Source organism: Camarhynchus parvulus, chromosome 2 (assembly GCF_901933205.1).
Source record: "Camarhynchus parvulus chromosome 2, STF_HiC, whole genome shotgun sequence".
Classification (NCBI taxonomy): Eukaryota; Metazoa; Chordata; class Aves; order Passeriformes; family Thraupidae; genus Camarhynchus; species Camarhynchus parvulus.
This window is the reverse complement of record NC_044572.1, coordinates 49511523-49536482: the sequence shown is the minus strand read 5'-3', so window position 1 is coordinate 49536482 and position 24960 is coordinate 49511523. Positions and strand designations below refer to the sequence as shown.

The following is a 24960-nucleotide window of genomic DNA, read 5'->3' as shown; positions in this document are numbered from 1 at the left end:
GAACTGTGTAGCATTTTGGTCTATTCATAATTCTGAGGTTTCTAATTGAGCAGAAGTCGTGTTCTGGGCTACATAATAGAGAGTAAAATGTAATGGTATCATAACTGAAGATGATTCAGAACCATCTAAGTGGCAGAAGGGCATGCCCTTCCAATATTAATGGAGAACACATTTATTAGTAATGAAACGACTGGGAATCATTCATGTACTTTTAATTCTAGTTAGAGAACACAAATTTTCTTTGCTCTGGTTTATATTAGCTTTTTCATTGTTTCTGATGTGACTTTTCAGGAATGGGAAAGGCCTTCTTTTAGATTTTAAATGTATCTAAGTCATTCTTTCCCTGCAAATGAGCCTTAAAAGATATTGAAATCAATTAGAATTTCAGTGTTTCAGTCATGCAGAGTTGAATAATGAAATTATATTTTTGTTTGGTTGGTTTTGAAAAGTTTTCTAGTTTTATTGCTAGAAGGTATCATAAAAACCTGCAAACCTTTCAAATCTGTTTTACAGATTGTTCTATAATGAATGTGGCATGGGAACTATTTTTTGTTAAGATTGAACCTAATAGATTTCTTCAAAGTGTTGAATATTTTTGAGTGTTAGGGATTATTTAAAGTTACATTAAAATTGCAGAAAATAAGAACAATAAGAATACAAAGCTTGAGCTTCCTGATACTGATGTTTAGTGAAAGAGAATTTTTCAGTCTGAACATAGGTGCTCACTGAAGCTGGGCACTTAAAGAGAATGGCAGTGAAGTTCCTTCTTTTGGTTAGAGCCACATTTAAATAAAGTCAGTATGTAATTTCCTCCCCTTTTACTCTTCCTTTTGCTGCCCTTCTCACAAGTTCTTTTTCTGTTGTGTTTTGCGTGACACTAATGAGATCTATCAAGGCCAGCCTTTTCTGACTTTTTATGGAAGGATCTCAAGTGGATGATAATCAGTTCTTATCTCTCCCACTTCACAGTGGCATTGGCACAGAAGTGCACCAGAGCTTTCCTTTGGTCAGGATGTCTGTTGTTGTTTAGTACAAACAAAAAATCGTCCCAAGGGAAAGTAGTTTTTTCTTTCAGTTTTCTGAATTGCTAGTCTGTGTGTCCTACCTAATTACGTGTGCTTTAAAGCTGAATTTCACTGGAGGTGTGTCCTGCTTGCTATGGCTTGGAAGCATGCTTCCAGAAGCATCCAGGCTCCATATGATCAAAGGGATTTTTACACAGCAGGTGTGCTTGTGCTCTATATGATCCCCACTGTAATTCTAGTGACTCTGTTTTATGGACCCTGTAAAATGCCAGGCCAGCTCCAGCAGCTGTGGAATGAACTTGTATTAGCTTTGGAAACTGCACATCTGAAAGTTACCATCTTTAGAGAAAGATTTTAGGGACTTGCAGGCATTTTTTGAGCACTTTTATTTCCTGACAGTGATATGGGCATTGAAATCACAAGCAATTTCAGAGTGGAAAATTTTCATATATGACTTGAGGGCTTGTTACAGCAGCATAAAATTTACATAGTCCTTGCCTTCAAAGCCATCCCTTTTTCCAGTAACAGCATCATGTGTATTTCTCAAAGCAAACAGAACAGTTCCAGAAAATAACGTGGTTTTGTAGAGTCAAATCCAGAAGTACCTGATTTGGACAGGACTCCAAAATGTATCGTCTTACCTGTAGATTTTACAAATCCTTTTGGATCCCCAAAAAGAAAAAGAGACTTCTAATTTTCTGCTGATAATAATTTGACTGAATTAGCTGCAAAATCTGAACTTCTGATATTAAAAAGTTCTGGCTGGGGAGGGGAAAGCATAAGGTAATCTCCCTTTGTGCCGAGCTACTGAGATTTCTCGTCCTGTTTTCATCCAGGAATGGTTATTTTTGTGGTATTAGCATCAGAAATATGCTACAGTTGTATGAGCATACTCAAATGAGGGGCTTATACAAGGCTTTCTATTAAAAATACTGGAAGGTCTTTGCTATTTTTGCAAGAGTATTATTAAGCCAGGAAATAAAACAATCTGTTCCACACAGCAGAAGAATTAAATTCATAGTGTTAGGAGGAGGACTGAGAGCTTTTATCAGAATAGAAGACTTGTAAACAAAATCTTATTTGCACACACACAGTGATCCAGTTCCTGTTGCTATTTTGTGTGCAGCTGCAATGGAGCTATTTCTTATAGTTCCTGTTTCAGAGAGAGAACTTATTTACTCATATTCTAAATTTGGAGTTACTCCTTACAGAATATCTACTACAAAACGTTTTTGAGAAATTAAAAGTCCTCTTTTGAGTTAAATCTTTCATCTAAAGGGGTATGTATAGGGTAGGGCAAATCTGGCTTTTATGCTTACCTTCTGTAAAAAATGGATTTTGTGTAATTGTTTCCCTGTAACTCTTGCTTCAAAAGTTACCAGAAGGTGAAGGGTTTTGCCCTTGGGTTCTAATGCTCCAGGGAAAATTAGGTAGTTAGTTCTCCTGCTGTGAGGCTTTGAAATCTCTTTTTCACTGTTCCCAAACTTACACAGTCACTGGAACAGAAGACCTGGACCCCACCAATATGTAAGAACTGTGCACAATTTTAAAAAAGTGAAAAATTATAAAACAAAAAGCAAAGTGAAAGAGGAAGACAACAACAAACAACTCTCACTTTGTGATTCAGCCTGCCTTAGAGTAGACCTTAAGGTCTATGGAAAAATACCTAGTTAAGTAGGAATTGTAAATGTTGATTATCTTCAGTGTTATCTTTCTATGTGGTTTCCTGACTCTGTTTTTTGGTTGAAAATCTGGGTTGCCTTGGTTATATAGAGTGTGACAGTAGCAGTTCAGTGGCAATGTCTTGAGTTTTGTTCTTGGCTGATTACTTGATAAGGAAGTAACTTCAACCTTCTTCTGTATTGCAGCAAATTTCAGATGAAGGCATTGTGAAAATCTGTAGAGGATGCCATAGACTGCAGTCACTCTGTGTTTCAGGCTGTAGCAACCTGACAGATGCTTCTCTCACAGCTCTTGGTCTGAACTGTCCAAGGCTGAAGTGAGTATGTCGTGAGTGTATTGTATGTCATGTTCTTACTGGCCTGGTCTAAGAAATTCACTTCTGAAGATGAGCTGCATTTGCAACCAAAACATTAGGTACATAAACTTGAGGGCTGGTCCTCTGTAGATTCATATTAATGTAGTTCACTGTGTATCAGAAAAACAATAACAAATATATAACAATAACAATATATAACAAATAAGATGTGCTGAACCCAGCAGTTCAATTCTGTGCTTCTAGCCAAATATTTTGGGTACTAACTACAAGCGAGAAAAAAAGAAGATATTAAGCCCATTACTTTTTTGAAAGTGAAGAAGATCTGTGGTTGTGTTGTTTCTTTTGATGTTTATACTGTGATGTGGTTTTATGCAGTCATTTGTCTTGAAGAATAGCTAAATTATATCTGATTATTAAGGATTTTATTATAAAAGTGCTTTTAATATGCTCTGCAGTACAGCCTGGTGTTCTTAAACTCTGAAATAAAGTGTGCTCATGTCTTTGCAAGCATGGACTGATATTTATGAAAGATGTTTTCAACAATAGGGGCTTATCAGTTAAAAATAATATAAGCTTCCCCATTGGTGTAATTTGTGCAAACATATATGTTATGGTGGGCTTTAAAACCATAGCTCAGTTATGCAGCAGCTCCCCGGTTATGGAGACACATTGTAGAGACAGATAATACTTCTAACTTTAATGTAAATTAAATAAAAATATTTTTGGGTGACAAATGGCCATTTACAACAGGATCACACAGGAGTCAGAACTTGTTATCCTTAAATCACAGACAGTGGAGGAATGAGTAGTCTGTAAAAATTAGGGGATGCTGCATTCAAATTCCAGTGTACCATATGCTGACACACAGAGTTCCTTTAGCTGAATGGGTGAAAAAGAGCTTTTGTTACTGTAGAAGACCTGTCCTTAAGACAACTCCAGGCTGACAGTCTCCTTTGTGTCCCTGTTCATATTTATTAGGAGCTTAGGAGCCTTTTGGCAAATTTACTGGAATTCCCTAGAAAGCTGTGCTGTTACTGCTGGTCTTTTTCCACCATTTCTCTCATTTTCTCAATTAGCATCTCAGATGGGAAATAAAAGGAGGTCTAAACTGCTGCTAGTTGTGCAGTTCTTTCCAAGGGCAGTGCAAGTGCAGCAGAAATTGTTTCAGCTTTGGTAGGAAAACTGTCAGCCACAAGGGGGAAGGCGTCTGCTGCTCTGCTCCTGTAATGAGGAGCAGCACATGGAAGGAAAATGACCCTTTGCAGTGATTGCTGTGGGGATTACTGCATGTTGGAAGGACAGAGCTGGTTACAGCTAGACTTTTGGGACCATGGATGGAAAGTACTTGATAAAAATTATGTTGGAAATCAAAGGGAAATGTAATTCCACACTTGTTCTATACCTTCTGAATATTTCAGTGTTGAGTGTGAAAGAAAACTCTGCTGCCTCTGTTGGACTTGCTGACCCTGTCAGGAAATTTTTGAGTATTTTCTGTGCTGTGCTACTCTCACTTCACTTCAGGATCTTGAATGTCCTACTGTGCTGCTTTCTGTGATACTGCTGTATTTCCCTGGTTCAGTTGTTACCAGTCACAAATATCTCCTTGGACAGAAACCTGGGTCAAGCTTTCTGCAATCCCTTCGGCTATATTTCTTATCTCACATCGACATACAGATGTCTTGTGCTCTTTCACGGGTTTGGTGCCAGCTCTTTTTTTTTTCCTTTATTAGCACTTTTTTATGCTATAATACTTGTAGGTATTTTGGCAAGGCTTGTCAAGAAAAGCACCTGTGAACCATGAATGCCTTTGTCTGGGTGGGACTGTGAAAGTCAGGATCATATTCCTTTCAGCCCCACCAGCTGCTACTCCCAGCTCCACAGGAGTAGGGAGGTGCTGAGTGCAGAGACATTCCAGGTGTGCCCAAAAGCAGCTGTAGGCAATGAATGCAACTCAGTCTGACTCAGAGAACATTTCTTCATAAGAGTGGAGAATCCCCTTTGAATATCATTTTGTCTCATCAGCTCCTATGTTAGATACTTTTTCACAAGTCACTGGGTGGGAAATTCATGTCAGCTGTAACAGGAAAAAAGAAGAGCCCTCTGTATTTAAGCACAATCACTAAAACAAAAGCAAAACTTAGAACTTTGGTCATTATTTCCATGCTACCCAATGCTGTCCCACCTGTTTTTTTCCTTCTGGGGCCTGATTAATGCAGCACGTGTGATTACAGCTCACTCCTCATTCTCCTGCCCTGTCTGCACACCCAATTTCAGGACAGCTAGAGCTGCTTATCTTCTGGTTTCTTATTCCTCTGTTTCTATAGTTGTCTTTTCAACTGGGTGTGCAGGAAGCAGTGTCCTCACTATTTTTGATATCATTGCAGATGTCATTGCCTATCCACCCCCGTTTAAAGTCAGCCATGTAATGAGATGGGATTTGTAGCAAGTAATTGATGAAAGGAGTTAGAAGGATGACAAATGTGACCTAATGTGGGAGGTTTTTTTGTGGTGTTGTTTTTTTCCTTCCTGTTTGGTATTACAGGCAATTTTCAGAGTAGCTGAGAGTATTTTATGATAGGCTGCTAACTGCCCTTGATGGAAGGGCACAGAATTCCTGAACATAAGTAAAGTAAATCCCAGAGGGATTAGAACCATCCATTTGGCAAGAGATGCCTGTCTTGTACTTAGCTTGAGTTTCCCTCATACTTCTGAACCTTGTTGAAGATGGAACTCTGGAAGTGGCTTCTCAAACCTGTGGGGCTGCTCAGCTCTAAATTTGCTGCCCTCTTGCTTTTGCCTTGGAAGAGGCTGATCCAGCAAAGTCATAGTCAGAGCCCCACATCCTGTACTTTGGTGGGGTTGGAATTTGTTCATGCACACAGTGTGGCTTTTCCCTTTGCACTTTCTCTCTAAAAGGGAGTGTTCTAATGACCTCCTAAACCAGTGGAATGATCTGGAGGCTTCTCAGTATTGCCACAAAAAGTTCTTTTGTCCCTCTTTCCCTGCCTCCTCCCTGCCAGCCCTAGCAGTGGTTGCTGTGGTAAGTTGCATTTAGTTTGTGCTGCTCATCCCATGGCACTGTGGTTTCCCCTTGCTCATCTTGATACTCATTCCACCTGCAAAGGGAAGTGTTCCTTAAAAAAAGGACAAAGAAAACAAAGACAACAAATGGGATGGAGGCCTGTTGTGCATACTAGTTGTGCTGTTTGGGGCAGTTGACCTTCTGGGTTTTTTTTTCTTGGTACCACTTCCCAGCGCCTGTTGGAAGTGTTAGGATTATCTTTCCAAAGCACTGTTGTTTTCTTTAAGGTTGTGTTGATATAGTTTGTTGTTCTTACTGCAGCTTGGAGGTTTTTAGCTCCATGCTTTCTGGTAACTTGCTTCACTGTGCTTCACGCAGAGGCTCTGAGGGAATTTCTAGTAAGCACTTTCTCAGTTTTGACATTTCCCAGCAGCCTGTGCTTAGATAACAGATGTAGGCTTCATCTGCATTTTCCTTAACTCAGGGTTTATTTTCCCATATCTTTCCTCAGATAACATGAGGAAAACTTGGTCACTATGCTTTTAGTAAAACAAGAGGTTAAAATGACCCTCATTGTGTATAATTTTTTTTCCACTAAATGTTCTCTGACTGTCAGAATCTTCTGATAAACTGAATTAAGTCTGCTTTTTAATTTCAAGTCATGGTGAAAAATAGGAGGAGGATGTGTGTATGTGTGTATTTCTGTATATGTACACATACTTTTACTATTGAGAACTTCTAAGTTGCAGGAGACAGATTTGTATCTCAAATGCATTTGCTTTTCTCTATGTTAATGTTTTCTTTAACATTTAAAACTTTTCCAGGATTCTGGAAGCTGCAAGATGTTCACATCTCACAGATGCTGGGTTTACCCTTCTCGCACGGGTAAGGGTCATTTCAGAAGGTAACAGCTCACCCTGGTTCATTGCTGCTGAGCAGCTGTGAATTGATGTAGTCCTGCTGGGAAGCAACATAAGAAGAGGAAAATTAAAGTAGAAAGAAGCCAGTGGAGGAGGGGACTAAAAAGCTATTTCATTTCTGGATTATACTTAGATCTGCAACTTGATCTAATTTGCCAGCTATCATTGCATTTTTCACTTTTTTCCTCTCTTTTTCCATTTGTTTCAATTGCGTTTATTACGGTTTACACAATTCTAGACTCATGTTATGTATTCTAGCCACATTTCCCTTATATTGATGGCACATACCCTTGTGACATTTACATCAAAAAAATCAGCATATAATTCATTGTTCTGAAGATAACTTTAAAATACAGATCATTTACATTTTACATGATAAACTATAAGCACTGGTTCATGCTGTAAATCCATACAGTAAGCATATTCGTGCTGTCAAATGTTTCATGTTAGACTTGGGTGTTTGCTGGTTAGGAAATCTGAACACCAAAATTATACTCTGTAAATGGGATTTATGCTACTGATATTTAATGTGAATGAAAAGGGTTGTTTTTTTTTTTTGTAGTCACAGTGGTTAAGCAGAGTGGTTTTCTGATTATCCAGCTCTGCATCCTCAGGCTCTTGGTGGTCACCTCAAGCTCTTAAACCTTTTTTTCACTATTCCTGGAAAAAGCAGATTGGGAATTGAGCCAAGCTTTGGCACTGTGTGGTCTGCTGCAAGGTCACAAGGTTACATCCTTTTCTTGAAATTAGTCATGATCAGATATTGAAAGCACTTCTGAAAGCTTGCTGGGGGTCTCTCAGAATGTTGCTCTGAGAAAATTGTGTGGGTGTGACACACAGCTTCCTTCTGCCCTTAAAGTAGACCCCATTTTAATATTTTCAGCATTTATTACCAAAATAATTTGGTTTTAAGGCTTCTTTCACATAGAGAAATGTGCCATGGGCTGAAGTGTATTCCAGATGAGTCAGGTGCAGCTGATAAAGGCAGAAGTTGGGTTCATGTGTGTAGAGAGGAGCTGGCTTTAGTGCATGGGCTGTAAATACCATGGGTTTGGAGTGGGGGGGAAGGGAAGCAGGGCTGCTGAGCACTGCTATGCCCTGTTCAAACCTTACAGGACTAGGAGGAGACATTTCACTTCGTAGGAGAGGCTGAAATGTAGATGTTTCAGAGGGAGGTGGGGTATTGCTTGTTAATTCATCTGTTTATAACAGTTTTTTTAATCATTTGATGGTGATCAAATATTTGAAGGGATTTAGATCACAGTTTCCTCTTGCAAGTTGTGCATACTATAAGCTCTGTGGATCATTTTATGTCTAGATGTTGTTTTATTTTATTTTTTTGTTTATCTGTTCATTTTTTGTTTATTGTAGAACTGCCATGAGCTGGAGAAGATGGACTTGGAAGAGTGTGTTTTGGTGAGATTTAATACGAAAAGGAATACTGAATGTCCAGTATAATGCAATACATTAACACCTTCGTCTGGATGTTCTTTGGTTTTTATAAATAGTGTTGTGTTTATGGTGGGAAATAAAAATAATTATTGGGAAATTCTATACAGGGAAATACTTGGAGAGTAACAGGTGATGAGTTGTTTTCCACAAATAACAGAACCCTCATCTGGTACAGAAAGAGATACCTCTTTGTAGGGTTGCCTCCCCTGCTGTCTGTTGCTTATCGCTGATACTTGGTTTCTTTTATTCCCAGATAACTGACAGCACATTGATACAACTTTCCATACACTGTCCTAAGCTTCAAGCATTGGTAAGTGTAACTCCTGGTCTGTGGCCTGTGGTGCTCCCCCTGGAAGGACATACAGGGACAACTCCTGCAGTACATCCCAGGCTGTTCACTCTGTGTCTAGAAATAATTCCTGGTGTACAGTGACACTGCGCAAAATATGTGCAAGTTTCATAAGTATTCTAAAAGCAGCACATTACTCCTAAAATATTTATATGCATTGTATGATTAAAAAAATATTACCAAATCAGTGAGTAAAAACCAGAAAGCTTTTATTTTATGGTTAACATCCTTCATATTTGATTTAACTTAAAGCACTTAGATTCTTTATGGGTATTCTCAAGTGTTTGGTAATGGTTTTCTTAGGGAGTGTGACTTCACATCAAATATTGAATAAACAAAACCACCCAGAGAAGATAAATGTAATCACTCTGTAAGCAGTTTTGCATGCAAGCAAAACTTTTTCCAAGCACTTTTTTACATTTGCATAATAAACTGTGGAAGGTTTCCTTGGACTTGACTTTTGAACATAATTGGAGAGGATTGAGAGTGGGGTACCCTGCTTACTGGATTTCAAAGAACTGTTGTCTAGGGAGTGGTAGCTTAGATCTTTCAGATCATCAAACCCAATTTGAGGTAACATAAATTTGTTTGTTCTTTAGTAAAGGTACTTGAAAATTGCTGGATTGTTCTTACAATAGGAGCTTCTGTATTTCAGGCCAGTTGTGCTTTTAGTGTAGATTTGTTATAACTACTTAGATCTACGTGAGAGAGCAAGTATCTTTATAATCTGTTCTTAGATGGGATTAAAGGAAGGTGTTCTGCTTCCTTAATTAAATTGTGTTATGATTAGTGTTACTAAGGTAGCAACATGAGGAGAGATGGCTTTTAAAAGGATTTGTTCACTATTTAATGTTGTTGGTTTTTTAATTTTTCCTTATCAACTGTCCAGATTCATTTCTGAACCATCATTCTTGATGTAAAACCAAATGAGTTGTCAGGAGCTGTGGGGCCATTTATGTGGGACACATTTTTATATTGTAATCCCAATTGCAGTCAGTTCTTGCAAGAGATCTTTTGTACCAGTTTTGTCAGTGCTTCAACAGAGATACCATAAAACCTCATCAATCCCAAGCATTTTTTTCTGAGCCTGCTCCTCTTTGCTGGCCTTTGTGTGTTTGCCTACAGATAGGGAAGTGTGGCATTGGTAAAACATCACAGCTTTCCTAAGGGAACCAGAAAACTTGATTTCTTTGGTATATACATATATATATATCTTTATATATAAACTGTGGATAGGAAGGATACATACTCAGAGATTGTGTGTGAACAGCAGTGGCTGAGAATTACAGGACAAGACAAGACAAGGCATGCAGGTGCCAAATACAGTGCATGAGCTAATCTTGGTGCTCCCAATGTCCTGTAAACTCCTTTGCAGCTGTGCTTTAGGGTATTTGCAGTTAGAACAAACATTTTGGAGTTGCAGAGATTGACTTTGGATTTGCTTTGTTTGGAGACTCAGTAGATGGTGGAAATGGGCAAATCTTCATCAGTATTAGAGTGTTTTATTGCCTAATGCACTTAAGAAGTAATTTCTGGTTAATATATTTAATTGTACATTTAAATTAGTAGAGAAACTGTGAAATACTCATGATAGTCCTGAAGATGAGAAGATAATTGAATTCTTCACAGCATGTGAAGTTCTCATGGTATGTCATGCCATACTTGATTTGTGCACAGCTTTTAGTATGTATTAACAATAACAACAAAAGAATTTGACCATATCTCTTTGTTCTTAAGATTTCAAGCAATTGTATTTGTAAAATTCCACATTATTAATGCTTTTTAGTAGGCTTGGAAAAATCCTGTGGTTTACTATGAAGTGTGTATAATGTGGCATATTTGTTCTACAGAGTTCTATGAACTCAGCTGTACATCCTGTATTGTCCTTGCAGTACCAACACCGTGTCCCAGGAAAGCTGATTTTATAAGCTGCTTACTTCCTGGGATGGAACACTCCTAATTAGCCAACAGCTTCACACAGCCTCCTGTCCTTCCTTGGAGCAGCAGCTCTGCTATGAACGTTGGTTAACCCTGCAGCTGCTGGTTGTCCCCAGGCTCTGAGCCAAACCAAGCGCACAGAGAAAGGAGATACAGGAGAGAGCTGATGTGTTTGAAGACTTGAGAGACTGCCAGAATGGGTGTCAGGAGTTAAAACACTGTTGGTAGGGGCAAGCACTTAATTTCTGCTGTCTTTTGGAGACAGCTTGCCCTTGTGGTGCTGCTTGGAGTCCCTGCTGGGTGCTCACATTTGGCGTGTAAAATTGGACCAGCTGGAGCTGAAGGGAAGCTGCTGAGGTGGCTCCTGTCAGACTCCAGAGAGATGCAGACCTGTCTCCCAACCTTTCTTGGGTTCCCTGCTCATTCTGTAGAGCAAAGACAAAAAATGTTGAGGCCAAATTGTTTCAAAGAGCAGGACAGACCCCATGTGTCTGGTAGCAGGAAGGAAATGCTCTGACTGTAGCTGAGGTAAAGTAAGGTTGGAAGTCCCCAGGTTGCCTTTTCAGGCCAGAATGAAAGATGTGCTGTACCCAGAGAGGGGAAAAGTTGCATGTTAGAGTTGGGGGTTTGGCAGGAGGTCCTTCTGAGCACTACTATTTGCTTGGTCTGAGTTAAAAAGTGATTTTGGACTGCTGCAAGTGTTTCATCATCAGTTGCTGTCTGAAAAAAACTACTTGGGGCAAGGAAATGCTACTTCATTACCTGGCACTGTTAGACTTAGGTACAAGTACAGGCAGAACACAGGGCTGAGCATAAAGCAAGGCACCAGCTCAAAGCCCAGGGCAAGAGGAGAAGAGTTCACAGATCCTGCACATTTCACTGGGGAAGACTTGAGAGCATTCATTTCAGTGGTGACAAAGAGTGGCTTTTTCAGCCGCCTCTGAGGAATGTCTGTTTCCTGTTGTTGTAATCATCTGTGCTTCTCCAAAAGTCATGAATTCCCTGAAGAAATGAGGAGAGTGCTTTATGTGGCACCACTGCCCGAGATGCAACATCATTTTCCGTGTTCTTCAAATTCAAGGGAGTAAAAAATATGCTGAAGAGGAGCAGATTTTTTTGGTTTATTATGCTGACTGTTGCAGAAAAGACTGCTCCTGCAGCTGTGCAAGATGTTTATTGCTCCTTGTCTCTACAGCCTGAGGTGCCAAATGTTCATGGCTTGTTTTTCTTTGAAATCATTATTTGGCAAATCAGTCTATTGTGATTGTTCTCCATCTGTGTGGACTTGCACAGGCTTGGTGTATGTATGAGACCATGGCAGCTGTGAAACAGTAACCCCTGAGCAGATACTCATCTATTGCCCTATGTTCTCAATCATCCTTTAAAGTTGTTTCTGGCACAGTGCTATTCGCACTGTGTGGGACAATTGGAAAAGAATTCCCACATTCATAGAGAGCAAAGGGGCCTGAGGAGTTTTGCCAGTGTTGTGTTTTGGGACTCAGCTTGTTTTGAAGCAAAGTTAAAATCAAGTACAGCCATTTTGTTAAGCAAAGCAGTTTCTTTTTTTACTCTTATGGCTTTCAGCTGTGTATTATTTGTAGCTGTTTAACCACTGGAGTGCAGGAGGTTGAAGAAGACTTCTGATGTCCAGAGGCTCGAGTAACTTAGGACTGAGGGATGTTGTTAATTGTTTGCCTCTCTGTTTCAGAGCTTATCTCACTGTGAACTGATCACTGATGATGGGATTCTTCATTTGAGCAACAGCACGTGTGGGCACGAGAGGCTGCAGGTGCTGGAGCTTGATAACTGTCTCCTCATCACGGACGTGACTCTGGAGCACCTGGAGAACTGCCACAACCTGGAGAGAATCGAGCTGTACGACTGTCAGCAGGTCACACGAGCTGGCATCAAACGGATCAGAGTAGGTGTTTCCTGCCTTGTTCCCATGGAAATGCCAGAGCTCTTGGTGCTGCTTGAGATCGTAGGAGTCCTACAGGTGTCCCAGGCATGGCAGGCTGGATAAACCATCTGACTGTCCTTCTGTTAGGTCCCCATGTGTGTAACTTCCCTCTATGAACAGCAATAATTGTCAGTTCTAACTCGTGACATTTTGCTGTTGGAATGATGAGCTCTTATCTTCTGCCTTCAGTATTTTTTCAAGTAGAGCCCTCTGTTTTTAGGATGGCGTAGTGGCATGCTAAATCCTAAATACATGTTAATACACAGAGCCAAGAGTAAAACATCTGCATGGATATTTCAGTTGATGGGCTGTGAGGCCCTCAGGCCCTGGAACCCAGCCCCAAACCTTTCCCCTGAGTATCTCACCCATTAGGTCAGAGACCACCTGCATTGTGGAGGCAGCCTTTTAGCCTTGAAGTTAAACTTGTCTGCAGCTTCGTATCCCAAACTTGCAGCCAAACACTTTTGCAACTGGAAAGATCATCCCTGATAGTGACTCAAATTGAAGGCAGAAGCACAATTTTATTTCATGCTGCTTTCCAGGATGAGAACAGCAGCAGAAATATGGGAGATAAGGTTCAGAGTTGTCCCTCAGTAGCCAGGGTCCACACCTCTCGCCCCTGTAGCAAAACCTGTGCCTCTCCTGCTGCCGAGCTGTCTGGGCTCGTCAGTGCTTTGTTGGGGGAGCCAGAGGGAGCCCTGTGCAGGTTGAGTGCCCAGACACTGATGTGCCTTACTGGATGGGTCATGAGGAATGACATGTGAGAAGACAGCTTGGCTGGTATCCACTGTATAGATGCTTCCTTCATAGCTAACTAACCTTAATGAGATAGCACTTGCTGGCACAACAGGTGAGGTGTGCTGCTTCTCTTTTCAGTTCTGTTCTTTCTCTCCCATTATAATGCAGCCTTTCACCCACAGGCTCATCTACCTCACGTGAAAGTTCATGCTTACTTTGCTCCAGTGACTCCCCCTCCGTCGGTCGGAGGGAGTGGACAGCGCCTCTGCAGATGCTGTATTATCCTCTGACAGCGAGTGCAGCCACACAGAAAATGTTGTTGTTGAAGAATGGGACGGCAAGTCAGTGGAAGGAGTTGGTTTCCTGACAAGTCCTAATGGTGGTGTTTGGGTGTTTGGTCATCCAGTTTTGTGACAAGAAAAGCGTTTTTTTTTTTTTCCAGGTAAAAATCTTAATGTAATGTGCAGCTGTGGATTAAGTTGGTGATGCTTCGGTTTGTATTAGTAACTCCTTCCTTCTGTTGGCATGAGAACTGTGGTACCGTGTCAAACGTGTGGGCATTGCAGTGGAGCAGCTACTTGGTGGAAGTTCACAAAACTTGGAAGTTAATTTGCATTTGTCAGCACTACTCGGTGTGAAGTGCTGCTGTAACGTGGGGCTCGAGCTGCCACGCCAAGGAACTGAGCCTGCTGTTCTGTAATATACACCACAGATCAAGTATCAGGTTTTAAAGACAAATCAGCTTTAGCAGATGTTGACCAAAAAATGCAAAGTAATCATAAGCTCTTGCAGTAAAACAGCAGCTTGTTCTTTTTCATGATTCAGCTTCATATTTAATTATGTAACAGGACATAATAGGTAATGTCAAAAGGTAAGGTAGTACCTCCAGATACCATAGAACTAGAAGTACTTCCCAAGTTTTTGGACTTGGTTCAGTTGAACTCTGCTGGTACAAAGCTTGGCGGTCGCCGACACAGGTTGTGCCTGATGCCATCAGCCTTGAACGGGGTAAGAAATCCACTGTGGTAGAGCCCGTGCACTCTGCTGTACCTGCTGCCACAGCCAGCCCTGGTGCTGCCACAGCCAGCCATGGTAGTGTCACAGCCAGCCATGGAGCTTCTGCCAACGCCATCCCCACGGGCTGGAAGGAAAGGATGCAGCGCTTCCAGGAAGAGGGGTGTAGCACACATGCTTTTCTACAGATGAATGGAAAACAGGTTCAGCTACAGAAGGCAGGATGGAGCAAGGAATTCAGTTTGGCCCACCTATTTTAGGGACAAGCATATGGGCTCAGCTGTAGGCAGGAGCTGAACCATACCAAACCTGTGGTTTTCAAATGTAGAAAGCCAAACTCTTCACATTTGGTTAAGAAGCTGTCAGCTTCTGAATGATAATAATGATGATAAAAATCTGTGTATTAACTCTTAAGGCCATGCTTTCATCCTTAGTTTTTCAGTGCTAGGTAATTAGATAAACTTTTTATATTAAGCAATTTAATTATCTGAGAGAAACTACTTGACAATTCAGAAAGCTTTTTTTGTGTAAGTTTGACTGTGTGTGTGTTTTAAGAGTTCAGGGCCTGTGTTTACTGAAAATTCAAAAGCAGTTGGAAAAGCTACTACTGGACAGTACTGCCATTTCCCCCCTGCAAATTTTAAACGACTTCTAAGAAGGAGTGAGAGTGAACATGAAATTCTGTGGCCAGCAATGGCTGGGTTGTGTGGACTCACAGAGGATGGGGACAGTAAATTAAGAGCTCAGCTTTGGGGTTAAATTACACCTTAGACTACAGTACATGGATTTCTTTACTAGTACAAAGTAAGCCAATCTGGGCTGCTTTTGCACAGTAGTGGAGTGCTGTTACAATCATACTGAAGAGTTCCATTCAGACACTGCTGGTCTAATGAGAGTTTTAACTAGATTTTATTCTCAACTGTACCAGGGCAGTCATTGGTACCAATATGTCAATATGTGTTGCCTTTTGTTGGCGCATTTTTTTTTCTAAGACCATTATGAACCTTGTAAGTCTATTGCATTGAAGATGTACAAAAACAAATGGAATCTACTCTGATATAGGACACTCAAATAAACAATCAGCTGATGTCAAACTTGAATTTGTTGGAATTATTTCAAATCTAAGAAGATTTCTACTAGAAGCAGAAGATCCATGTGAATGCAGGGTGTGCAGGATATACTGCAGGGCTGGTTTACTTCCCTTCCTTACCTTGACCAACTATTCTTGCTAGGGCAGGTCTTGTAATTAATATAAATCTTAGCAATGGAATGTCTCTAATGTGAGTGTGGGAAAAAAAGAAGTAAACAAAAAGAAAAGCACATTTACAAAATTATTGAAAAACATTTATTATACTTAAATTGAAATGTGTACATCTTATTAAAAAACAAAAGCCATTTGCTGGTGCCATAATTTAATTCCAATTTCAAGTGAGCTGGACAAACTACTGTACAACTTTCAATATTCTTTAAAATTAGATATTTGGATACTTTCCAATCAAGGATTTTTCCACTTTTATAAAACATTTGGATTTGAATATGGTGTGAGCTAAAAAGACACAAGTGTCAGTTCAGGAAAATACTAGGACCAAACAATACCCAAAGATGAACAACTTATAGGCAGAAATGTTTAAGTACATAAAATTTTACTTTCAGTGCAGAAAAAAAAAAAACCCAACCAAAAGGAAAAAAACTCTAGGTTTGATGAATTTAAATTTTCAAAATGCTACAGCTTTCAGAAGCTTTTCTGCTAAGCACTTGAGCCAGTTATGGAAGGGGAAATGAAAAAGTCAAATTGCTTTTTTACATGCTGTAGTATTGGTTTACATGGAACACCGCAGCATAAAAAGCAAACTATTCCCAAGCTTTTAAGCCAGAGATCAAGTTGGAACTTTCCAAAGGCACAGAATAACAGCTCTGAAACTGTCGCTTAATACCTCTGGAAATACTCCCCTCTAAGTACCTGACCAATTGAAACTTAATGTTAGCCTAGGAAATGCTGTGCCATGACTTTACAAGACACATCCAAAATACCAAGAAAGCACATTGCCTGTTTCAGAGAAAAGAAGTATTTGGTCATATGGAAGAGGCACTGTAACAGGTGTACAGTATGGATGGATGGAGGGTGCAGGAAGGTCAACTGAAAAGGTAAGAAGAGATTTGTCCAGAATAGGAGCTCCAGCAGGGCATTCACCTGCTGGGAAGGAAACTTACAGGGTGTGTATTTAGTGTTTCTCAAGCAATTTATTTGATGCTGCTGAAAGCTATGACAGCCCTGTGGTGCCAGTGGGTCATCTTCCCTCATCTGCATAATTCCACTGAAAACCCCACTTCTCACTGCCGTATTTTTAAACCCACAATTTTACAAGCAAAGAGTTAAACTGCAGCAGTGCTCTGCAGAGAACCTAGGAAACTAAACATAAAGGATGCATAGGCAATTCTTTTCCATTAAATTCATTAAAGCAAAACACAATTACTTGGTACCCCATAGGATTTATATTAATCCCTCCAATAAGGTACTATTGATAATGCAGTTTGCTGCATGCATATATTGCATCTGTCTAGGGCTTCTTAAAAGCCCTGTTCTGGCATTTACACTTCTTACATACACTCTTATACACAATTTACACGGGAAGCTGTTTTGACAGCTTGACTCTCAAAGACCTGACAACCTGATCACTATCACCTTAACTACTCATCTCCACACAGATTAGCATGTGCTCTGCTAACATCAAAAAATAAAACCAGCCTAAGGTACAAGCACGTAATAGACAAACTGGCACAGAAAGGTAAATGCCCCAAAATAAGTTTACATTCATCTCCAACTGGATACAGGTAATAGAAAAGCAGCACTGCTTCGCTTCTACAAACTGTATCTACTGGCCATAGTTTGCCTTATTTCAGTGAAGGGCAAGCACCTTTGCTTACATTGTCTTCCATGCCTGTACAGAAGCTGTCATGGCATTATACCTCTCATGAGGACACTTAGCTATGGCAGTGATAAGAAAGTTCACCTATCAAACAGCTCGTTAGAAAGGTCATTTTGTGTTTTCAATATGAAACATCTTATACAGTGAAGTTAGATCCTAAGGTTTTGGATGATCTTCATAGTCTTTAGGCAGGACTTCATTCTGCGTTGGAATATCTAGCAAGTGTGTGATGTCACTTCAGAATTATATGGAAGCCTTCTCCATTTTCAGCTGAAAAAAACCAAAGGAAATGTCTCTTTGTCTTTCCTGAACAGAATCACAGAAATACAAGCAAATACACCAAAACACCCTAGTATGGACTTGGTTTTGAAAATAAACTACAACAAAAACTTAAAGGTTTCCTACTTGTGCTAAACAAAAATGTTATGATTAATGATTTGTAACTGGATCTTCAAAGAGGGACAGTTTCTGTAGGTAAAGTTTGCACAGAGTCAAACTTGTCCACTGATTACAGCCATTTGCTGGCACCCTGTACCAGAAATAAATTGGAGTTCTATGGAAGAGTGGGATTCAACAGCAGCCTATTGAATGAAGCTGACTACTGACTAGCAGAGAAATAACAGAATGTTATGCTCAGTTCTGCTTACCCTCAGGACTCAGTTAAGATTGAGTTTCTGAACTTCAGAGGTACTAATGCCAGGATGTTTGATTTTTTTTAACCTATTTTGAAACTTCACCATTCTCAACAATTATTAGCAGCATCCCTTGTCCAGTGATGGCCGACTGAATTTTACATAAAGTTTGTTACCGAATCCTGCGCTGGTTCTGAACTGAAAGCTCAGAGAAGGGACTGAGATGCTACACAGAGGCTGAAATCTGGCTAGGAGAGGAAGAATTCTGAATATCTTCTGCCACTGTGTATGCAAAACTTTTATAGTTTTTAAAGAAGGCTCCTTGCTGGAATAAATGATTTAAGTTTTAGACTGTTAGAAAAGACAACATACCTTTTATTGTGGTGAATAAGAAACAACTCTCATCTTGAAAGTTTTGAACCATCTAAAAAAAAAAGTTTCAAAACCTTCTGAGTATGACCAATATGCAAAACAAAAACAACCCTCAACAATCCTGATATTAAACACAGCCTTTTGTGAGCAATCATGTATTTTTGGTTTTGTTCAGCAAGTGACAGGCATATACCAAATTAAAATCCATTACGATTAAAATACTACTTTTTACTCTTGTGACAACCAGCTGTGAGCCTATTACTGCTGGCTGTGTTTTTGGAACTCTGTGGAGCAGACACTTGAACAAGCAGAGTTCAACAGTGTTTATAAATGATCTCTGCCTTTGGGTGTGCTGAAAATAAATATGTAGTAAATAACTGCTGCAGCTTCTCAGAACTATATAAACCAGCTGCCTCTGTCTTCTCATAGTTTCAGTTTAGTCAGGCAGAGGAAAAGTCACATTTAAAGAATTCATCTGTTCCTGTAAAGGAAAAAAATACTCTAAATGTCAGCAAACACTAGGGTTGCATTATCAAACAGAAAAACCAGTAATAAATGAGCAAGTGTAAGAAAACCCTCCACTTCCAGTCATAAATAAAATGCAAAAAAATTAAAATTTCAATTACCTGATCACTAACGAGAATGTGGATGCCTGTGGGACCCTGTCTGTAAACTTGGTTGATCTGATGCAAAGGAATATTAAATGCCAAAGCAAGCTTGCGTGTGACTTCTGAGGCTGCCATCTCCTCTAAGTAGATTGCATGATATACTGCAAGAAAAATATCATTTACATAAGCATGGTACTAATGGATAACAATAGCTATATGAAAATACCTGAATTTGTTTATTTGTTTACTTTATACTTTCAAAAATTTTAAAACCTAAAACTTTAGGACTACTCTCTCCCTGTTCTCATTAAGAGCATGAACTGCCCTAACTTTTCTTTCAAGGGAAAAGTCATAAACACATAAACACAACTCTAATGGGGGAGGCTTCTATTTGCTCTGAGACTGAAGGCAACTTCCACATTTTTTCCTGTATCCTGCACAAAAAGGCACAATCATGTCAAACAGACTTAAAAATGGATCTTTAGAGAATCACCTAAAGATGGTTTTGAAAGCCATTTTGGGCAGTCTCAAAAGAATCAGGTAATACCTACATCCCACTTATGTGCCTATGCACATAAATAAATACAGATGTAGATTTTGGCGTTTTGGTAAATAAAGCCTTTTGCAACTGTCTGAATTAACTTTCTACAGATGATCTCAGAGCTGAATGGAACACAGCAAAGAGAACAGTAAGACAAAGCAGCTGTTCAGTTTGAAGCTGTATTTACAGTTCGATATCTTTATTTAACAGTGCAACAAACCCTTGGCAGCTCCAAGTTTGCACATTCTTCTGGCTGAAGATATCCTGAGAGAAAACATGTATTTGACAAGCAGCAGTATTTTATTTACAAATCCTCCTCCACCTCAATTCTTGCATGGAAAATCCACAAGCACTACTGAAGTACCCTGTCCAAATTTTAGCTGGGGAGAGAGGTCTCTTAAAGCCAAGAGCAAGTAAAGAATAATTTTAAATAGCTTCATTCTCTTAATTGTAAGAGTGACATGGATTTACGAATGAACAGTTACATTTCCATCTGTGTTGAATCAACGGCTGTCAGGGAAATAATACTAAAATGAAGAGCGCATTCACTACTTGGCTGTTTTTCCTCGTCCAGGCTCTACAGTTTTAGTTCAGTTGCACAGAAAGTGACAGCAAAATCTAACAGAAAATGAGAAAGAATTGTTCTATTTGCATAAAGCTTTTACATGCAGCTGCATTTATATCGCTGATGCCCTGTCTGTAACAACATGCACAGCTGATCCCAGAACTCATTCATTCACAACCTCGTATGTCATGGACATGTGGTTGTTTTTAATTAATGGCCAATCACAGTCCAGCTGTCTCGGACTCTCTGGTCAGTCACAAGATTTTATTATCATTCCTTTCTAATCCTTGCTAGTGTTCTGATGAAATCCTTTCTTCTATTCTTTTAGTACAGTTTTAATATAATATATATCATAAAATAATAAACCAGCCTTCTGAAACATGGAGTCAACATTCTTGCCTCTTCCTTTGTCCTGGGACCCCTGCAAACACCACCACACACGTAACTACAGTTTTATGAACAGACTGAAAATGCTCAATGGTTTAACCTTGAGAGGTTTCAGGTTCCGTCTGCTCTGTGCTGATAAAGCAGCAATTGTGCTATGACTTCCCACAGTTGCTTTGTACCCAGGAGCAGCAGCTGAGCCCCTTCCCCAGCCATGCAGCTGTCCTGCCCAAGCCCAGCCGTGTCCCCATGAGCTGTATATGGTACCGTATATTGCACCGTTGCTGTCTGTGCTGCCCGCGTCCTGCCGTTCCAGTTGGATGCTCCGGAGGGGCTCCTGGCACACGTAGATTGTTAAACGGGGCCTCACGGACCTGCAGGCCAAGGAAATCACAAGGAAGTCACACAAAAGGTATGTGCTCTGCAAATACAGGGGCTGATATGCCACAACTGTAGGTTTGTTATGGTAACAGTACACTTGATATGGCTTTCCGCACTGAGCCCCAAAAAATTAAATTAATCTCTACTTAAGTAAGTGGTCTCAGATGCTGCTGAATTTAAACAAAACTTCAATCCATTCAGATTCAGCATCCTATGGACACTGCTTGTTGGACTCCTGTAACAGGACTACTGAGTAACTGTAGCTATATCTTCTGAAAAATCCTTTCCTTAGGATTTTTTCTCCTGAGAAGCTGAGAGGCCTCAGGAACAAAATGTAAACAATGGTTATCTGCTGCTGTGGAATGCAACAGGCGGATCTGTGATTGGTCTCATGTAGTTGTTTTTAATTAATGGCCAATCACAGCCCAGCTGTCCAGACTGTCTCGATCTGTCACAAACCTTTGTTATCATTCTTTTTCTATTCTTAGCTAGCCTTCTGATGAAATCCTTTCTTCTATTCTTTTAGTACAGTTTTAATATAATATATATCATAAAATAATAAATCAAGCCTTCTAAAACATGGAGTCAACATTCTCATCTCTTCTGTCTTCCTAAGACCCCTGTGAACACCATCACAAGTAACAACAGCAATTCTTCCAGGAGGGCCAATAGTACCAAGCATCCATTTCAGACAGAATCAGACATCCCCTGGGATGCTGCCTGTGTTTGCACTCAATACCTGTACTTCAAAAGGCCTCAGGGGTTGTTCTTAGCTCCCCAAATGACCAGTTTTGAGCCTTGGCAATAAATTCATCCATGTCCAAGAGACTGGCAGGGCCCAACTGCACTGGTGCAGCCTTACAGCCCACCTGCTCCTCGCCTGGGCGTGCCCTGGGGGTGTGCACAGGAGGAGAGTTTTAAACACTGCTGCCAACTCCTGAGGTAGATCACACAGGCACCAAAGCCCATCCTGACACTAACTTCCCAAATCTCCCAGTTCTAGAATCCCCCATCTAAACCCACTCAACTTCAGTGAGCACATCACCTGGATTTCAGTGCATTATACAGCCGAATTCCATCGGCTGGACCACAGATTTGTACCAGATCTTCTCTTGTCAGCTTTAATAAATCAGCACCTGGACAAACACATGGGGATTTAATGAAGATTACTGTAGCACATAAATTCTTTCTAAAATAAATGGTATGTTCATTTAAACCGAGACTACCAAACTTCACCATGACAAAAACAGAATTTGGGACACAGGAATAAGTAAACTTCAGACCAGGCTCTAGGGAGTGCCAAATAAATCAACCTGTTTTCCAAAGGTGGTGATTTACAGTTCATGCTGTTTATAGCTTTGGAATAGTATGAGTCTGCAAGGCACATAATTTCTGTGGAAAGAGATGACTGTTCTAGAGAAACAGTGATTTTTGCTGGCACCCCAGGGTAGTGTATTTTGAACACATTCAAAACAGAGCAAAAATATTCCATGGTTTGTCACGCAGTGAATTACCCCAGACGTTCAACTACCCATCCATCACTTCCTCTGTGCACTTAAGTTACAACAACGCACTCGAATACAGAAGGTGCTGCTGGAAGCAAAAATGGGAGCACAGATTTTCTGAGAAGCAGCATGAGCGTCAGAGAAGAAAACAACACTCTGAAATATCAGTCACTGTAATAGATGAGTGGGAAAACAGGAAAAAATAGTCTTTATGCATGAAAATATCCCACAGGCCATCCAGGAATGCACAAAAAAAGCCAGCAAAAATAACTGATCAAAGCCCTTAAATACTATAGTAAAAAATAACCCAGACCTGAGGTAGCATAATAAAATTCATATATACTACACCTCCTACTTCAAAAGAAAAGCCAGGTAGTTGAGTTTTATATAAGATAATAACGAAAAAGAAGAAAAGTTTTCCAAGTGTCTTCATCAGAAATTTGGTACTACAGTTTATGGAGAAAGCTCAGCAACACTCATACAAGAAGCACAGGTCAAAAACTAACAAGCAACAGAAGAATAAACCTCCCCAGAGAAAAAGCCTGGTACAAAGGAATTCTGAAAGAAGCATGAGCTAAGCCAAGAGGCAGAGAGGTGGCATCATTCACAACAGTGTCCCCATCAAGTGTCACCAAATAACAAGGAATTTACTTATGGTGAGTACTGTGTCATACCACCCTTTGCACAATTCCAAGGAATACTGAAGAAGCAAATAGACCCACACAGTCCATCTACTACCATGTCTTGTGTTCAGACATACAGTGGGAACTGCACTGCTCTCTAATCAGCAAATTAGTAAGTAAATATGCATAAATATGGTTACCATAATGTTTTTAGAGAACTCTTCCCACACAGAACCCGCTCAGTAACACAAAGAAAGAAAAAAGTAAACTATAGATACCTGAGAAATTTGAAAAAAGCCTTGTATAGGCAGAGAACCTATTCTTGAGCAACCATTGCTGAGTTTCCTGGATTGTGGCTGAAGGATGAAGCTGCTGTAAGAAACAAGAGTGGATACAATAATTTGGATACTAAAAAAACCAAACAAAACCCAAGCAATTAAAAATATCTCCCTCAGCTCAACACTTTCTTATAATATCAAGTGCAAATCAAATATTCTGACACAGCTATACAAATATATGATCAATATCAGAAAGCAAACACTCACATCTCCTGACCCTTGAGATGTTCCATCTCCTTGATGATTTGGGGAGGAAGAATTGCTACAGATTCAAAAATAAAACCAAGTATTACTAGAATTCTATAAACCAAAATATTTAACCATTGTTGAAAATTAACTTGAAATTTCCAAAACAATAAATATCACACTGGAAAGAATTAAAAGACTGCAACTTTAGAGAAAGACGGTTCCACAGTATATGGATCAGACCACACCACTGCCAATAATTTTTGGATGAACTGCAGGTTTGGTTACAGTAGTTTAATTAACACCTCAAAACAAAATGCCTTCACCAATGAAATTTTTGTTGAAAAGTTTTTAAAGATATCTGTTGGGCCTTTTTCTTGCAAATTATACTAACTGTGTATGATGGAAATGAAGACTCTTCTTACTGAAAAAAGCTAAAAATAGTTTCCATAGACAAAGACTAAATTACAATTGTGAAAAGGTAAAGTATTTGCTATATGACAAAGGACAAGAAATTGTTTTAAAAAATGTATAGTAAGAAAGAAAGATGGTGAGGCAGAAATAATTAGCTTATAACTGAACCATGTGATACAAATGTCATACTCTAAAACGAATATATAGGTCAAAACAATCTCCCAATTCCCCAGTGGAAACAGAACACAGTAGAATTTAGTCAGAAAATGTTCTGAATAAGCCTGATTACAATGTTGCCTTTAATGGGGATACAGAACAGAAACCTACCTGTCTGGGACACTGTAGGTGTTATGCTGAGCAGAGGTGAAAGTCGGAGCAGGAGTAGGACTGTTGTTTACAAATGTTGTAGGAGTATCTGGCCATGGTGAGCACTGAAGATAAAGAATTAAAACTTAAGTTTCCCTTGACAAAACCCTTTTTACTGTGATGCACACTTCTCTCATTTAAAGCCAGGGGTTTATCCACAGACTATTCTGATTTGCACTTCCAAATAAAGACTCCCTCTATCCCACACATTACATGCAGATATTCCAGGTAAAAATCAGCTCTGTTTTATCTTGCTCTTTTATGAAAACTTCTATTTATATTGTCTTCTCTTTAAAAAAATATACAGATTATTCAGTTTAAACCAAAACCAACCAACCCCCACAGCCACATGCTGGAAAAAAAGTCTTTTATCCTGAAGAGGATGAAAGGGCTGTTTAAACTGCCCCACACCAAGAAGTGTTCTGTAATATTAAGCAAAGCTATGAAGCTAGCTTGCACCTCGTGGGTAAATTTAATGTCTCTGCCCTGAAAACAATCAAAAATCAAATACAAACAGAATTTTCAGTGGAAATTTTGTGAATTCAAAATTTTTAATAATTTACGGCAGGAGTAAAGTTATGCTTACTTACATGGACTGATTTTTCTGAACTGCTTGGTAAACTGGAATTTTTTAAACAGGTTTAAAGTCATCACAAGTATATGGTAAGCCAGTTGTCCAATTTTGTCAGTGGTTTTCTGGG

At 39.6% G+C, this 24960-nt stretch overlaps 2 protein-coding genes across 6 annotated transcripts in view; one reads left to right on the top strand and one right to left on the bottom strand.

The window, feature by feature from the left end:
* FBXL2 (F-box and leucine rich repeat protein 2) overlaps positions 1-15511 on the top strand; it is a 51213-nt gene extending 35702 nt beyond the window's left edge. For both annotated transcript variants that reach the window (XM_030944120.1, XM_030944121.1), the window contains 6 exons: positions 2894-3024; positions 6871-6931; positions 8338-8382; positions 8672-8728; positions 12414-12626; positions 13586-15511. In XM_030944120.1, the coding sequence (XP_030799980.1) occupies positions 2894-3024; positions 6871-6931; positions 8338-8382; positions 8672-8728; positions 12414-12626; positions 13586-13693 (615 nt within the window). In that variant the 3' untranslated portion in view covers positions 13694-15511. The remainder of the gene's footprint in view (positions 1-2893; positions 3025-6870; positions 6932-8337; positions 8383-8671; positions 8729-12413; positions 12627-13585) is intronic.
* A 228-nt stretch (positions 15512-15739) lies between these two features.
* Positions 15740-24960, bottom strand: part of UBP1 (upstream binding protein 1) — a 35499-nt gene continuing 26278 nt past the window's right edge. For 2 of the 4 annotated variants that reach the window (XM_030944116.1, XM_030944119.1), the window contains 8 exons: positions 24221-24324; positions 23501-23555; positions 23234-23327; positions 21873-21963; positions 20714-20820; positions 18975-19117; positions 18349-18400; positions 15740-17614 (listed from right to left, as the gene is read on the bottom strand). In XM_030944116.1, coding sequence (XP_030799976.1) covers positions 17577-17614; positions 18349-18400; positions 18975-19117; positions 20714-20820; positions 21873-21963; positions 23234-23327; positions 23501-23555; positions 24221-24324 — 684 coding nt within the window. In that variant the 3' untranslated portion in view covers positions 15740-17576. The remainder of the gene's footprint in view (positions 17615-18348; positions 18401-18974; positions 19118-20713; positions 20821-21872; positions 21964-23233; positions 23328-23500; positions 23556-24220; positions 24325-24960) is intronic. The other 2 variants (XM_030944118.1, XM_030944117.1) reach the window with 2 other exon arrangements.